Here is a 15580-nt window from a genome sequence, read left to right as displayed (position 1 = left end):
CCTAAGCCAAAGGCCACTAATGCTCTTGGAAACACTTCTGCAAGGAGCATGGAGATGTGTTCCAATGTTCATGGCCAGCACAAGCCATGCACCCAATCCTTGCTTGTATTTTAGAGGACAACATAAAACCCATGCAGCACAGTGTCCTGTAATTGCCACCAGCCCAAACTCTTATCCCAGTGCATCTCTGTGGTCTCAGGAATTAGCTCCACCATGGGGATCTTTGTGCTGACACTCTGACAGCAATGATGTGTGTGTACTTGGGATCACTTGTGATCCCTTGGGATCACTTGTTGTTCTGAGCAGGTTGTCCAATAATGTCATTTCTTTATATCACTTAGATTTGAAATATAGCCATGTTGAGAAATCTTTCAATTAGATTTGAAAGAGAATTTTACCAGTGTTTTTCTGGCTGACCAGATGTATTTCTGTGGCAGCTATACAAGGTGCCCTTCTTGTCCTGTTTTTGGTCATTGGGCACTGGTCTTCATGGACTTGTTCTCTACGTGTCCTGCTTGGTGCTCTGCATGTGTTCTGCCATCCTTCTGATCTATACTTCAAAGGCATAAAACTTGACCCTACAAGGGTAATTTAAGTTCAGTCACTGATGCTTGTCCTGGTGGTTCTTTTTAATCCCTTCAGGTTCTTCTGGCCCCTGAAATGCAGAGTAGTAAATTAACCACTGACATCAGAATAAATATTCTAGAGGAGGCACAAGGGGCAAACTTCTTGAAGAATGTGGCCTGTGGTTAAAAACCCCAGTGCACAATGGATCACATAGGTAGAACTGCTTAGTGGCCAAATGGAAGCTGTAAATTGCACCATCTAATGCAAATGAAATATTTAGGAGTTGGCATATTTCTAGCAGGTTGTTAGAGGAATGTGAACTGAAACAAAAGAGTTAAAGAGAAACATTAGGGCATTTTCCCCCTTGTCTGAGCCTGACTGTGTCCTCCCCTTTCTTGTTATTTAGTATTTATCATACTTTTATCATTATTGTTTTATTTGTAATAGCACGTTTTGTGATGGGGTGCCAGGAACTTCAGGCATTAAACCATGCTCAAGCATGATTTTCCCTTCTGTGTGGGCTCTGCCCTTGTACTCCTCAGCCCGGGAGCTGAGATCATCTGTATAATTCAGAGGATGGTACGACAACCGCTTCTCATACGATTGCTCTCACATCCTCTGCCTCAGCGGGAGCACCAAGGTGCCTGCTGCCTTTCAGACCAAGTTTTAATATACACTGGTGATGATGGAGGAGGCAGTTGACCTGCTCTAGGACTGGTAACCCAGTGTTTGTGATGGTCTGAGGACATTCATTTCTGGTGTTGGCTGGGGAGCCAAGGTTCTCCCCTAACTTTGGTCCTGCCAAAGGGAAAATGTTGCTCACCATGGATCATGGTGCAAAAGGTCTGCAAGGGAAGTGAGGTGCCCTGTGCATTTGTCTCTTTGGCAGAAGAAGCATGACCAGGACTCAGAAATAAAGAGGTGATGTAGCACAGAGCTTTCAGTATCAGCTAGCCAGGGCTCAGTAATACAGAGTACAGACGCTTTGTTGAAGGCATATATGACAGTCTACCTCTCAGTAGATTTTGCATTAATCTTCATTAGTTTTATTTTGTACCTTGCTATTTGTCTCCAGTGCTGGTTCTGCACAGAGTACAACACCAGACATCAGTCATGTCTGAGTTTGCTTGGAGCAACAATGTAGTCATAGAATCATAGAATCCCAGACCAGTTTGGGTTAGAAGGGACCTTATATCTCATCCAGTTCCAATGCCATGAGCAGGGACACCTTCCACTAGAGCAGATTGCTCCAAGCCCTGTCCATCCTGGCCTTGAACACTGCCAGGGATGGGGCAGCCACAACGTTTTTTAGTCAGGTAGACTTTGGTGGTAGGTTTTGAAAGTTGCTCATGTTTGGCCCAAATATAGTCACACTGAAGGCCAAGGGAGTTTTCTTGTTGGTTTCAGAAGAAACTGAGCTCACCCTTGCTGTCCTTTGGAGCCAAGTTAGTCCCACCCTGATCCATTGGAAGAACTTGCTTCTCAAAATCATTGACATGACATATGTGAAATGTCCGTGGTGTGGCTCACCCAAGTGATCTTCATGTTGCTTGGTGCCACACATAATGTAGCTTCATCCTGGGCTTTACTCCTGTTTCTCCATGGAATGGACTGAATTGTTATTATTTGGTTTTGTTTTTTTTTTTTGAACTGGGCAGAGTAACAGGGTGGTCACCTTCACATTTTTGTGCTTGTGCATTGTGCATTGTACTGACCTTTCCTCAAAATACAAGTTGTCACCAGCCAGGCAGCAACCATGTAAGCTAAGCTGCAAAATTAGTTCTAGGATATAATTAAAAATAGCTCTAGGATAGTACTTGGACCTGAGGGGTCAGCTCTGAGTTTGGGCACATGTCTGGCTCTGTAACTCATTGATGTTTTCGGAAAGCAAGGCTGTGTGTGGGTCTTAGTTCATTTAATGGCCATGTATCAGCATCAAAATTTTCACCTTCTTCTCATCTATTTCAGCTTTCAAGGCTAGGAACTAAGTGACCTGTTCCTCTTGCCTTGGGCAGTGAATATGTAGTTTCAGAGCTTTGCATATGGATTTTGTTCCTTTTATACAGTAGAGGGTCAGTGTACCAGGAGCCATGGTTCAGGCATGCTTTCAAGATAGCAGCACAGCCTGAATCGGTTTGTACTATTATGTTTTGTATCAAACTGCTGAGTTATTAATGTATTGGGATTTCTGCCTCTGTTCTTGCAGTCAACAAATACGTGGTCCGGGTTTTTACTGGTGAAGTTAGCGGCAGTGGAACAGATGCGGATGTCTTCATCAATATCTTTGGTGAGAAAGGAGACACAGGTATTCAAATGCAAATCATTTCCTAAAATACTTCTTCCTGCTTTGCAGGCCTGCTATCTGAACAACACACAACAGCAATCTGGCAAAGGCAGAATAATTTGGCTGAGTGAAGGGCACAACAAATGGTGGTGTTAGCTCTGGGGTTTCTCACATCCACAACTTCTGGAAGCTGCATCTGCAGTGCAGCAGTTGTGGCTGGAATGTGAGAATAACTGAAGTTACCTATCACCAAAAAACCCCAGACCCTTGGGAAACACAACATAAAGCACCAGTGTAAACCAGTGCAGTAAGTACCCATCCACTGAGGGATCCAGCACCAATGTGTATTTACAGTGCATACAGTCAAAGCTGCATGTCCCATGTTTCTGTGTCACTGGACAGATGATACTGTTTTTTTCAGTGGGGCAAAGGCTGTGACTGAGCCTTCTTGGCCATTTTGAAAGATAATCTAACCAAGGTTTCTATTAGCTGGCTTTAAGTTAATGGTGAGAGCTTATTCCTTTGTTCATTTAGGTATTTTTGGTTTTGGTTGTTTTTTTTTTTTTTTTCTGCAGATTGCATTGCAACAGTGATCTGGGAGCTTGAATTTGTGTTTCTTTAAAAATATTTTTAATTGACTAATAATAAAAGTTGTACCCAGACCAGAATCTATGGAAAAGAGTGTGTAAAAATTCCTGGAGACCTTGAGAGCAAATACTGTCTCTCTTCTATACTGCACCTATCCTGTCAGATTCAAGAAATAATGATATGATGTCTGCCAAGTGCCCTTGAACTGATTATGAAATGTAGTGGATAGGTCTCATCCTTGATTAATTCATCTGATCTCTCTGGAGACATCTGAAAGCTGGAGTCTAAATCTAAGCTGGCTGTCCAGGCACTCATATCATATCTACACAGAGAAATAGCAACCCTAGAAAAAGATTCATCCTCCTAAAGTAAGAGGGATAGATTTACCTCTAACACCTTTCTTGCACTGGTGCCTTGGGTGGGTTCAATCCCATTCCCAGCATCATTCACACATAAACAGTGCTTGATGCAACCTGGGTCATCACTTTAATAATTTTCATAAGGCAAAGCTCCTCTGAGATCAGGAAAAGCTAATAGCCCTGATTGGATCCCAATTTGAAAATAAATCCTTCCTGTGCAATGCAGCAAAGAATCCTATCCTGAAAAGTCAAAATCTGCATCTTGTGACCAAAGCCTGTTTTTAAACAGTTTAGAGATTTTTTAAAGACATTAAAAATAAAAGGGAAATGTGGTGGTTTGAGAAAAAAAGACACAAGAGCCATCTATATATATATATTTCTAAAAACTCTGAAAGCTGTAAGTAGCTCTGACATCAGAGTAAAAATCCTGGTCTTTTGCGTGCTCAAGAAAAGCTACCTTTTTTTATTAGAATATAAAGTTCTCTGTCTTAACCTTGAATCCTGGTTTCAGAGAGCTGTTACCTGGAGGGTATTTAATTCAGTCAGTTGTGACATTCCTAAATATTTCTTCACCTACAACACGCATGTGCCAGTAACCCCTTACTCTTTGTTTTTTAATCTCTTTATTTTTTCTCAGGTGTGAGGAAACTGGACAATGACAAAGACAACTTTGAAAAGGGAGCTGAGGACAAGTTCACACTTGATGCTCCAAATTTGGGAAAGTTAAGGAAAATTAATATAGGGCATAACAACAAGGGTGGCTCTGCTGGCTGGTTCCTTGCAAAGGTTAGTTACTTCTGAGACATTTAAGATAAGCATGTTGTGGAATCAGAATACCTCATTTGCTCTCTTGGCAGTCTGATGCCGAGAAATACAAGGATGTTTGCTGCCGAATCAGGTCCCTGGCTATGGAGGAAGGCACAAATCAAGTTTTCACCTTTCCAGAAGTATCTTCTCCAGCACTTTCTTTTTCTGCAGAGCCAAGGGGGGTTGATGAAGCACTGGCAGGAGCCTGGTACATGCCACTGTGGCGCATCTAAATCAGGTGCAGCAGATTCCAATTGGGTAGTTATAGAACGAGGGACGCTCTGGGTTAGGGTAAGTTGTTGAGCATCTCAGGCAGCTTTGTGGCAGTGAGAAAATCCAGCTGTGAAGATTTAAATCTGCCTGCTCTAATATTTCTCATGTCTCAGTCATTGCAGTTTCTTTGACAGAAGAGGGGGAACTGTCCAACCCCTTTGCATTCTCTTGACTTGACTCATTACCAAGATGGGAAAGATACCAGAGCCTAAGAAATATCTGTTGAGTCTGTTGACACTGGAAATTTGAAAAGACTTATAACCTGGCCACATTTAAGTGATTTATCATGGGCACAGCAAAAGAGATATACCTGCCACAAAGATACCTTTCTTCTACTTTCATCCTCATTTTAATCTCCTGCTCTAAGTCATGAAAGCTCTAAGCAGCTTTTAGTGGAATGGTTGAAGGAATATTTTAAAAGAAGAAATGTATGACTGCTCTTTCCTCTAATCTCATTTTCTTTCCTCTGCTGGTGTAATTTAACACAGCTGGCTTTAATCCACTGAAGATGTGACCCCAAATTTATAAATCCTGGATGAGAGGGTGGTTTGATGTATCACTAATGCAAATATTAGCACATACTTTTCCACCACCACCATATGCTGCACAAGAAATTTTTATGTTGGATGTCCACAAAAAATGCAGAGGATAAAAAAGAAAGCTGTTGTGCCCCGTGTAACAAATAGAGTTGAAGGAAAGGGAGAGGGATTAGAAACCCACAGAGAAGGAACCTTATTCTCACATTACAGATGAAGTCTACAGGACATGTTTTGCCTAAGACCCAAAGCCTGAAGTAGTGACTAGTTGCAGGCAACACGCTAATCCTATGTTCTGCACAGGAACAGCTCAGAGGTTAGTGATTAAGTAAAAGGCACCTTTTGCCTTGCAAGTTCAACTGAAAGCTTGGACGAATGAGCTGAAACATCCCAGTTATCATCTACTGTTGGTAGATATTTTTCTTTAATTTGCTCCAATACTTGGGGGTGCTGTCACTCCTGGATGGACCTGTTAAGCATCACTCAAAGTTCTTCTCATGTGTCTTGTATTTTCAGCGTGGTTTATACTCAGGGCTTTTTTTCCACCTCTAAATATATGAATAAACATATTAACAGGCACCCAAAGAGGATCAGATGGTAGAGGGGGGTCAAAGTGTTGATATTACTCCAATGCCTCATATATTTTAGTCTCTAACACTCCAGCACAGCACTGCTCGCTCATGCTGACAATCCCAGCCCTGGCAGACGCTGCTGTCTGTGTCTACAGAGACACAACAAGGATCAGTAACACTACAGGAAACAGCACAGTGTGGGTTGAGTGACAAGAGGGGAAGTTCTGGTTCCCAGAAATGGTTTCACAAATCTATCAGAAAGGACAGATTTCATATTTTCACTGTTTGCTGAGAAGGCAGAGAAAAGTGGCAATGACTTTCAATCCCTTATAGTGATTTTGGGGGTTTATTTCTTTGCCATGAAGGTGAATAGACATTTTTTATTTCTTCTTTTCTGGCTGAAAATATTCAGTACTCTTCAATGCTTGTTTAAAACACTGCAGTAACTCTATGACAAGATTCAGGAATACAGAACAAGATACTGGTAAGAAATCCCTTGGGAGGAGATGCAAGAAACTCCAAGCAGTTAACGTTAGTTTATCTAGCATTAAAAAGGAAGATTGTTTCAATAAAATTTGTATCTACATAGGTTCAACAGCCAAATCCTCCCAAATAAAAACTATTCCTACTGTGGGGTTTCTTAGCTGTCTTTCCAATGATTCCATTCTGGAGTAATCCAGTGGGATCACACAATTTCATTAGGTCACACAAGCTGATCTGATGGTCTTGATTTGTCCTGAAATTCCTTGGTATTATTTTATAACAAAGCTCTAAAACTGAGAGAGAAAGAAGACAGCCTGTTCCTAAAGTAGAACAAAGAGCTGCCATTCAGCTGATGGAGAAGGATAGCCAGCAAACGGGCTCTGGAGGGAAGGAAGACAGACCAGCCAGCTGGTCTTGCTAGCAGAGACATCTGGTCTCATACACGGTGAAAGATGCAGATTGAGTTCACTGGATAAAAAGAGAAAATAAAAAAGCCTGCTTTTTTTACTCACTGATTGTCTGAAATTCTACCAGTACTTAATTAGGGAGCAGAGAGGGATCTGCCTGACTATTGAATATATTAAATACCAGGTGAGAGAGTTTACGTGAAGCTTCTGCTCTTTTTTCACCCCTTCATGTAACATGATAGCTTTTCCCATGTTATTTTAAAAAGTGCTGTTTCTTTTCTCTTAGGTGATTATTGAAGACATTGGCAACAAATGTGTGTACCAGTTCCCAGTTGGACGCTGGTTTGCTTTAGATGAAGATGATGGAAAAATCCAGAGGGACATTCTTGTTGGGGGCACTGAGGCCACAGGTAAAGTTATGGGTTGAATCCATGGTGTGTAATATGGAGGTATTAAAAGCGTGATTAATGCTACTAGCTGTGCTTTTTTGAAGGTGGAATGTGTTATGCTTAGGGACACCTGCAGTGGACTGTCTGCTGGTGACAGTCTTTTGTGTGAGGGTCCATGAACTACCATTACATTTCCCACCTCCACATCTCACTAACAGAACTGCACAGGTCCTACAAGCTGATTTATCACTGATGATAAATCCAGGTTCAGCCCGGAGAAGAGAAGGCTCCAGGGAGACCTTACTGTGGCCCTTCAATGTCTTACAGGAGCCCAGTAAGAAACCTGGAGAAGGGCTTTGGACAAGGGCCTGTAGAGACAGGACAAGGGGGAATGGCTTTAACTTGCCAGAGGGGAGATTGAGATGAGCTCTTAGGCAGAAGCACTTCCCTGTGAGGGTGCTGAGGCGCTGGCACAGGGTGCCCAGAGAAGCTGTGGCTGCCCCATCCCTGGCAGTGTTCAAGGCCAGGTTGCACACAGAGGCTTGGAGCAGCCTGGTCTTGTGGAAAGTGTCCCTGCCCATGGCAGGGGATTGGAACTGGATGGGCTTCAAGGTCCCTTCCAACCTTCCAACCCAAACCAGTCTATGGCTCTATGCAAGGGGGTGATGATGAAAGATCCAGCTTGTACTTCAGCAAATCACTCATGAGGTTTTGCAAAGTGGATTGCTATTTCCACAGTCCCAAGTATGCCACACAGTAGTGGACATTGTACCTCAGGTTTTGTTCTGGGGAGCTGTGCATCCTTTTACAAAACAAGAAAGGCAGACCTGAGCCCTAGAAGGGGCATTTTTACCATTCAACATAAAATAAAAGTATGTCTCTGTTAAAAGAAACATGGATGTAAATTCAATGAAAGAACTTAATATAAGACAGAAGATTACTTGGATAGAGTTCTGCCTGTATTTATTTATTAGCATAAAAATGTTAACACTATGATCATGCACATGATAGCTGTTCTTTACTTCTTTGCAACATCTGCAGTCCTCATATTCTCCCCTCCATGGGCTGAAGGAATGTGGTCTGGGTGCACAGTTCTCACTGCAGGATGTGAGGATGCATGCCGTGAAAAAAATAGGGCAAGATGGGAGAGAAATCATAAAATAATACAATTAATTTACTAAAAGATTTTCCTATTTTTTACTATTCATGACTGGGCTTTTTTTTTTTTCCCTGCTCTCAGGAGTTTTATTGAAGATATTTGCATAGCGAAAGGTGCTTCAATACATTTTTAAACATAAACTTCAAAGAGAGGATTATTTGAAAGAGAATGAGTTCTGATGTTTCTACTTTGTCTCAAGTCTTTATTGAAATTCCTGGGTAATTTAGGAAAAGGAAGATCTTAGCTTGAGCCTCAACTGTCTTATACATGTTCCCTAAAACACTGTTATGGGTACAGAGGTGTCTCTTTATTTGGTATCATGATATAGGTCTAGTATATGGTTGCCAGTGAATGAGCCTTCTGGGAATTAAGGCCTGTAGGAAGAAATACTATCTTTCTTAGATCAACAATCAGTTGGTATAATTAGAGCTGGACATTAAAAAACCAAACTTTTATGCACATAGACTTCTTTTCAGGAATACTTTTATTTCTTCCAGCTGGGATCGTGCCTCTCCCAAGCTTTGTTTTGCTGAGATCTTTAGGGTCTCACAGTGACAGTGAAGTTCCTGCTGGCTTCCGCAGCATTGTAATGTTTGTGGTGTTACAGATCTTGTCACCATTGTTTAAAGCAACACTTCTTCAACCTCTGACTTTTTTGGTGCTTGGTACTTCTCAAAATCAAGTGACTTAGTTGCCAGTTCAAATTTTTCTCCTTTCTTCACCTAATCATCACCATATGGTGGTGGTAAAAAACCCTCACACATTTTCCATGTGACAGGGAGTCTGTATCCGCAAACCTATTTCTCTTGGACAATCTGAAGGTAGCTGTGAGTTTCTCAGAGGTATGTGTGGGACAAAGCAGAAGAAGCATTGCAGTCTGTTTAAGTTGAGAACTAAAAAGATCAGTGGAAAACCAGTAGAGCTCAGTGTAAATCCAATCAGAATTACTACTCTCAACTTTTTTTCCTCTCTTCTTTTCTTCCTAACTGAATTCCTGATTCCTTCAGGTATCGTGTACAACGTTGCTGTAGTAACAGGAGATATCAGAGGAGCTGGCACTAACTCCAAGATCCACGTAATCCTCCATGGGTCCAAAGGCTTAAAGAACAGTGGGAAGATTTTCTTGGAAGGAGGTGAATTTGAGCGTGCCAGGACAGATCTCTTTAACGTGGAGATAGCTGCCCTTCTCAGCCCGCTCAGCAGAGTCACCATTGGGCACGACAATTGTGGTGTCAGTTCTGGATGGTATTGTGAGAAGGTGAGGCCAAGCTGTTTGTCTGTAGACAGCTGTCAGCCCCTTTCCCATTCATGACCCCAACCCAACAACTAAATATGGCTAAACTCCCCCTGAATAAAACTGCATTTATTCAGATGAGGATATCCCTGGTTTAACAAGTCAATATTATGCATAATGCATGGTAGTAGCTGATTCTCTCAAAGACACACTAGATGCATAAGTCAATCACTCTCTAATTGGGTTGATTGCCCCTTTGCAGTAACAGAGATAGAGATTATTGTTTGCTCAGTGCCAAAAGCACCTTCAGATGTTTCCCCAAGGGTCCAGACAGAAAAGCAGTCTTGGATTATGCTGAGCATGTCAAAATTATCATCTATATTCAAACTTCTCTCAAGTTTTTAGATGCTGTTTTCGAGCTCAGAAAAAGAAGTGGCTAACCACAGCTGTTACTGGGAGGTAGTACAGCAAGATGTGATGTGAGGTCATGTACAAGATCAGCAGGAGGTAATTGGAGGGTAGAAAGGAAGGCAGCTGCATACCCTGAAGCTAGGAGTAAATACAGTTTTCCTGGAAAGGAAAATCAGTTTAGGATATGAGTTAGGGGCACGAAATTGCTCCGAGGGCTGGAGCAGCTCTGCTCTGGAGCCAGACTGAGAGAGCTGGGCTGGGTCAGCCTGGAGAAGAGAAGGCTCCTGAAGGGGAGACCTTAGAGCAGCTCCAGTGCCTAAAGGGGCTGCAGGAAACCTGGAGAGGGGCTTGGGACAAGGGCCTGTAAGGACAGGACAAGGGGGAATGTCTTTAACTTCACAGAGGGGAGACTGAGCTGAGCTCTTAGGCAGAAGCTCTTCCGTGTGAGGGTGCTGAGGCGCTGGTACAGGGTACCCAGAGAAGCTGTGGCTGCCCCATCCCTGGCAGTGCAGGGTTCAAGGCCAGGTTGGACACAGGGGCTTGGTGCAACCTGCTCTAGTGGAAGGTGTCCCTGCTCATGGCAGGGGGTTGGAACTGGATGAGCTTTAAGGTCCCTTCTAACACAGACCATTCTGTGATTCTATGTGCTTGAAGGCTTTTTGTATCTTGTGCTCCCTTCAAAACCCTACTGTGCGCTGTTGTGGTTCAGGGCATGTGCTGCACACTGACACAGTACTGACTCACTGCCTGTTCTCATTCCCTTCCCCTTGTGGTGTTCTACCTCTTCTTTGCTGACCCATTTTGATCTACTTCTGGAAAGTAGAAATAACAGCACAGATGGGTTCTAGCTGTACCCTAAATCGAGAATTGTGCAATCAGTCCAGTTCATGTTGGTCCAGAAAACTTGATTTTTTGTGAGCAAAAGCAAGATTTCTAGCTGTATCTTTGGTTCAGTTACTTTAGTTTTCAGTATCAGGGTGCTGTGAGCTGCCTGCAAAAGAATATTCACCTTCCCAGTCTCTTTTCCTAGGTGGTGGTTTATTGCCCATTCACTGGTATTGAACAGACCTTCCCCTGTGATAAATGGCTGGATGAAGATGAAGGAGATGGTCTTATAGAGCGGGAACTCTATGAAATGGTCTCACTACGCCAGAGAAGACTGAAAAGTAAGTACAAGTGCCCAGGAGCCTCCTGAGATCCCCATATATGCGACAGCAACCTGAATGTCACCCACACAACATGACATGTAGTAGACCTATGGTCAAGTAGATGCTCAAGGAAATCGAGTCCTGCATGAGTATCAGCTTTGAACATCCTGGTTTGGGGAGTTTAAAATGAAACTTTAAACATATTTTGAAGAATTTCAATCATTTTCTTAAAGGAAGAAGTGGGACCCGGCAGCCTTCCTAGGTTCACTGGGCTTTGGGCTGCCTCTGCTGACATTTCACCTTTGCAGGAAAGCCAGGGTGTGTATCTTATGACTACAGAAGCAAAGCTTTCTTGTTCCGTATAGAATCAAAACCTAAGTATAATAAAAATACAAACATGGAGGAAAACAGGAAGAAAACCCAAACTCTTCCCACTAACTTCAACTTTTTAACTCTTGGCCTAAGAGAAAAAAACATGTCTTAGTCCTGTCCAGTTACCGAAAGTGCCTCCTGAGGCACACCAGTGCTTCATTTGAAGCCTCTCTTTCTCTAGAGGGAGGCAATGGCACACGTTTGCTGGGAGGTGTTGCTCTATAATAGCTAGGGCAGGATACCAACATGTCCATCCATCCACACACTGCTCCAGCACCCAGCCTTGCTTGCCACACAGAACAGATCGCTGCCGTCTTGCTTGTACCAGTGTGTATGTGTAAGCAGAATGTTTTAATTAGGATGATACATCCAGTTTAATCGGAATGCTTCGGGTGGGCTCCTGCTTAAACAGCAGTTCATTTAAATAGCTTTGTCTAAATGTTAGTCAGTGTTAGAACCACGTTGCTTCTCTGACTCGGTCCATTTAACTAAAGCCTCTGCAACCTCTAACCCTCTATTATCAGCTCTGACTGTTATTGACAGGCTAATTCCCTTGCTGCTGCAGTGCAGGAGATAGAGAGCATTAGCCTTGAGAAATTTGTGACCTTTATCTGCCAGATTTAGAAGCGTAAGACTTGGAGTTAGAAAAGACCTATTATGTCATTTTGCCTATCTCCCCATGCATACAGGACTGTCCGTTTCTGTAGAGATGATCAAAGCTTGGTTCAACCTCACTTTGGGTATCCATGGTGAAACGGCTGCCTGCACAGCGTTTGCAAGCTGTTCCCCCTGTGGACTGCAGCCCATCATATAGCTTCTATTTATTCTCAGCCTTTAATTTTCCCCTTGTTGTCTCAAATGCTATCCTGAAAACTGTAATGCCAGGTCTAGCCCTCCAGGGTACAAACAATCCATGGTGTTTGTGCCCTGGGGAATATTCACTGTGGTTCTGAGAATTTCCAATCTGCTTGTATCCCTTGATGTGAAGGGATAGGGATTGGGAATGTGCCCAGAGAGCCCTGGAAGGATGAATGTGGGTATTTGGGGATATGCTTGGTCTGCTCCAGCAGCTGCAGACCTAGCTCACCCACTTTTCTCCCTGTGTGGCTTCTCCCCGATATCCCGCTATCAGGAACTTAATCCTGGTACAAGTTCCCTGTTCCCCATCCCTGCATGCATTGCTCATCCTTTTCTTCAGCAGGATATCAGGGAGGCCAAACCAGAGAGATGAGAGAAGTTTCTGGTGTCTGAGTTTCCCTTGCTCTTTTACCCAGGGAGAGCAGGGCTGCTGTATCACATGCCACACACAAACTTGCCTTAACTTCATTTCTGCTCAGATAAAACTTGCTGATGTTTTTCAGGAAAGAGTGGTCATGAACATCATGCATATAGGGGCAAAACTTTTTCTAGAAGAGAGTTCCTTCTTTCCCCTCAGTAGCTTTTCCCCCTTTTCCACAGTCAAGTGCTGAGTACATCAGTAAGGATCTAATTTATATGCATGTCATTTTATTTTTGTATTCCATTCTGGGCTGTGAAGGTCAAGCCATGTCAATCTGGGCTCTGGCATACCAAAAGAGTGAGCAATTCTTTCATTAAGATTTGTTAATAATTCAGCTGATGTCTGAGTCAGGAAAGAAGCCTGTTCCCTCTTCTGCGGGTGCTGCAAAGCCTACAGAACTGAAACACATTATTACCGATAAAGAATGCAGATGAGGGGCTCTTTTGAGGAAATAATGTCATCTTTACATAGGCAACCATCCCCTGGTATGAAAACCATGATAAAGATTCTGAAGGTGGACTGCTTTTACAGGCAAAGTATGGGGTGAAGACTTAAGAAAGGAAAATGTTGGAGCTTTTACCCAATCTTTGGGCATGTTGCTTAGAGTAGCACAAGTATTAGTTGAAGTCAGGTAGGATTTAGGCATGTAAATAACTTCAAAACTTTTGAAAAATACCTCTATGTTGCTCTGAGCATATTTGCCCCACATGGTGCAGACTGGCTGGAGATACCTGAATGGGATCTTAGACAGCCTGTCCTGCAACAGCCATGTCTGGAGTAATTGATCCAACTTCAGGAAGGCTTGTTAGCTCAGGATGAACTCATACATGGCCATACCCATACTCCTCGTTGCTCCAAACACAGATCATCTGGAGCAATTTTTAGGAGCTACCTGGATCTGCTTTGCACCATACACAAGTAACTGGAGATGTGTTGACAAAAAGAAAGCTGACTGTGTACTTAAACTACAGAGATGAAGTACATCCCTGCATTACCCTGTTAGAAATGTGTGACACAGAAGAATATGGTTCACCATGAAAGTGGTGATTCATGATTTATCTCATTTTATTTTAAATGAAAACATAGAATTAGATTTCCAGGCAATCTCATTTGTGTATATCATGTAGCAGCTTGATCATGTTTGTGCAGAAAAGGATAAAATATCCTGAAGACTGTCATGCCATCCTATCCTCTTCCAGAGGAAAGAATGATAACTGTAGTTTTTACCTTAGAAATTACTTTTTAAACAAAATGTCTTGAACTTTTCTTTGTAGAAAGCCCCTGGTCTCTGTGGATCTGGACAAGTGACATCAAGAATGCAGGGACGGATGCCACCATCTTCTTCCAGATTTATGGAGACAAGGGGAAGTCAGATGAGATGAAGCTGGACAACAATTCAGACAACTTTGAAACCGGACAGACTGACAAGTTCATGGTACGAATCTTATGCAAGTGGTAAATTTGGCTTGGTATTGTTTCCTGGGGCATCAGCTTCAGCCCTGCACACAAAAAGCAACAGCATGAAGTCTTTACCTCAGTAGATCCTGCTGAAGTGGAGGTGAATTCATTCAATTTGCTGGTGATGCAAATTATTCATCCACCCATTTAGGCCATGTCTTTCTAAAGCTAGTAATTTAGCTATTTTTTTCCCTAGTGCCTAAGAGGTTATTAGCTATATACAGAAGAATTACGAGTGGTGTTTCCTCTCCCCGGTGATCTGGTCTTCAGCCTCCTTGGATGCGAGCTTCCTTGAATGTTTGGAGCTGAGCTTAAGAACTTGTTGAGTTTGGAGCCTAGAGAGGGTCTTCTTGTATTTAGCAACAAATATGCTTAAAAGTTAACTGGGGACTGGTCAGAGAAAAAAATAAGAAACAAACAATTTTAATGCATGGCTGAAGGCAAAAGTTTTACACTCTTTGCAGCAGCAAAGATGCTGCAGCAGACAGATGCCTTCTGGAGGAATTGTGGCTGTGCTTTGTGGACCCTCTTTGAGAAAGAGCTGAAGTTTGGGAACTGGCTTTAGTTCTTACTGGGATGAGTGGTTTCAAGCAGCTGTCATGATCAAAAGTGTATGGATTAAAATTATATGCTCTCCTCTCCATAAAAGAGAAGCATCAAGCTCTTAGCAGAGTAGAATTTATTACTTTTAAAGAACAAAATTTAGGTTTTTTAGTTTAGTTTTAGACTCCTCTCTGATTTGGCTCTAAAAAGGTGTCCAGAGGTGTCCTTTGTGTACTTGCTTTTCTGCCTTAAGAAATGGATAATGCATTTTTAATTTCTCCCCCTTTATAGATTGAGCTCCCTGATCTGGGCACGTTTTATAAGCTTCGGATATGGCATGAGAAAAGAAATCCCTTTGCTGGCTGGCATCTGAACAAGGTGAGGGGATGGCAGGGGAAGGTAGACCTGGAAAGACAGATTAGTTGCAGTCCTGGGTCACTGCATTCCCCAGATGGCAGCTAAGTTTGATATGCAGTCATCAGAGGTGCCTCCCTTTACAGACGGTGCAGCCCTAGGGGTGGAAGTGGAAATCCTACATGAGAACAGGATGTGGAGAGAGCACATCATAGCATTCACAAAAATACATGGGGAGACAAGGGTTCATTGTATGGTTTTGGAAGAGATTTCTTCTCCCTCCTCTCCTTTTCAGTTCAGCCCAGATATGTGTGGGAAATGAGAGCAACGGGAAATGGTAGCTCCCAACAGCCCAAC

At 42.7% G+C, this 15580-nt stretch overlaps 1 protein-coding gene across 2 annotated transcripts in view; it reads left to right on the top strand.

Moving 5' to 3' along the window:
- Window positions 1-15570, top strand: part of LOC133217138 (lipoxygenase homology domain-containing protein 1-like) — a 75479-nt gene extending 59909 nt beyond the window's left edge. The window contains exons 5-12 of one of the 2 annotated variants that reach the window (XM_061362298.1): window positions 2774-2872; window positions 4436-4584; window positions 7163-7286; window positions 9432-9682; window positions 11100-11235; window positions 13733-13786; window positions 14143-14303; window positions 15161-15570. In XM_061362298.1, the coding sequence (XP_061218282.1) occupies window positions 2774-2872; window positions 4436-4584; window positions 7163-7286; window positions 9432-9682; window positions 11100-11235; window positions 13733-13786; window positions 14143-14303; window positions 15161-15331 (1145 nt within the window). In that variant the 3' untranslated portion in view covers window positions 15332-15570. The remainder of the gene's footprint in view (window positions 1-2773; window positions 2873-4435; window positions 4585-7162; window positions 7287-9431; window positions 9683-11099; window positions 11236-13732; window positions 13787-14142; window positions 14304-15160) is intronic. The other variant, XM_061362299.1, reaches the window with a different exon arrangement.
- The last annotated feature ends 10 nt before the right edge of the window (window positions 15571-15580 follow it).

This window comes from Neopsephotus bourkii, unplaced genomic scaffold (genome assembly GCF_033783945.1).
Source record: "Neopsephotus bourkii isolate Nb327-2 ecotype Australia unplaced genomic scaffold, CSIRO-AGI_Nbou_v1 NB_1113, whole genome shotgun sequence".
Taxonomy (NCBI): domain Eukaryota; kingdom Metazoa; phylum Chordata; class Aves; order Psittaciformes; family Psittacidae; genus Neopsephotus; species Neopsephotus bourkii.
This window is presented reverse-complemented; position numbering and strand designations above follow the sequence as displayed.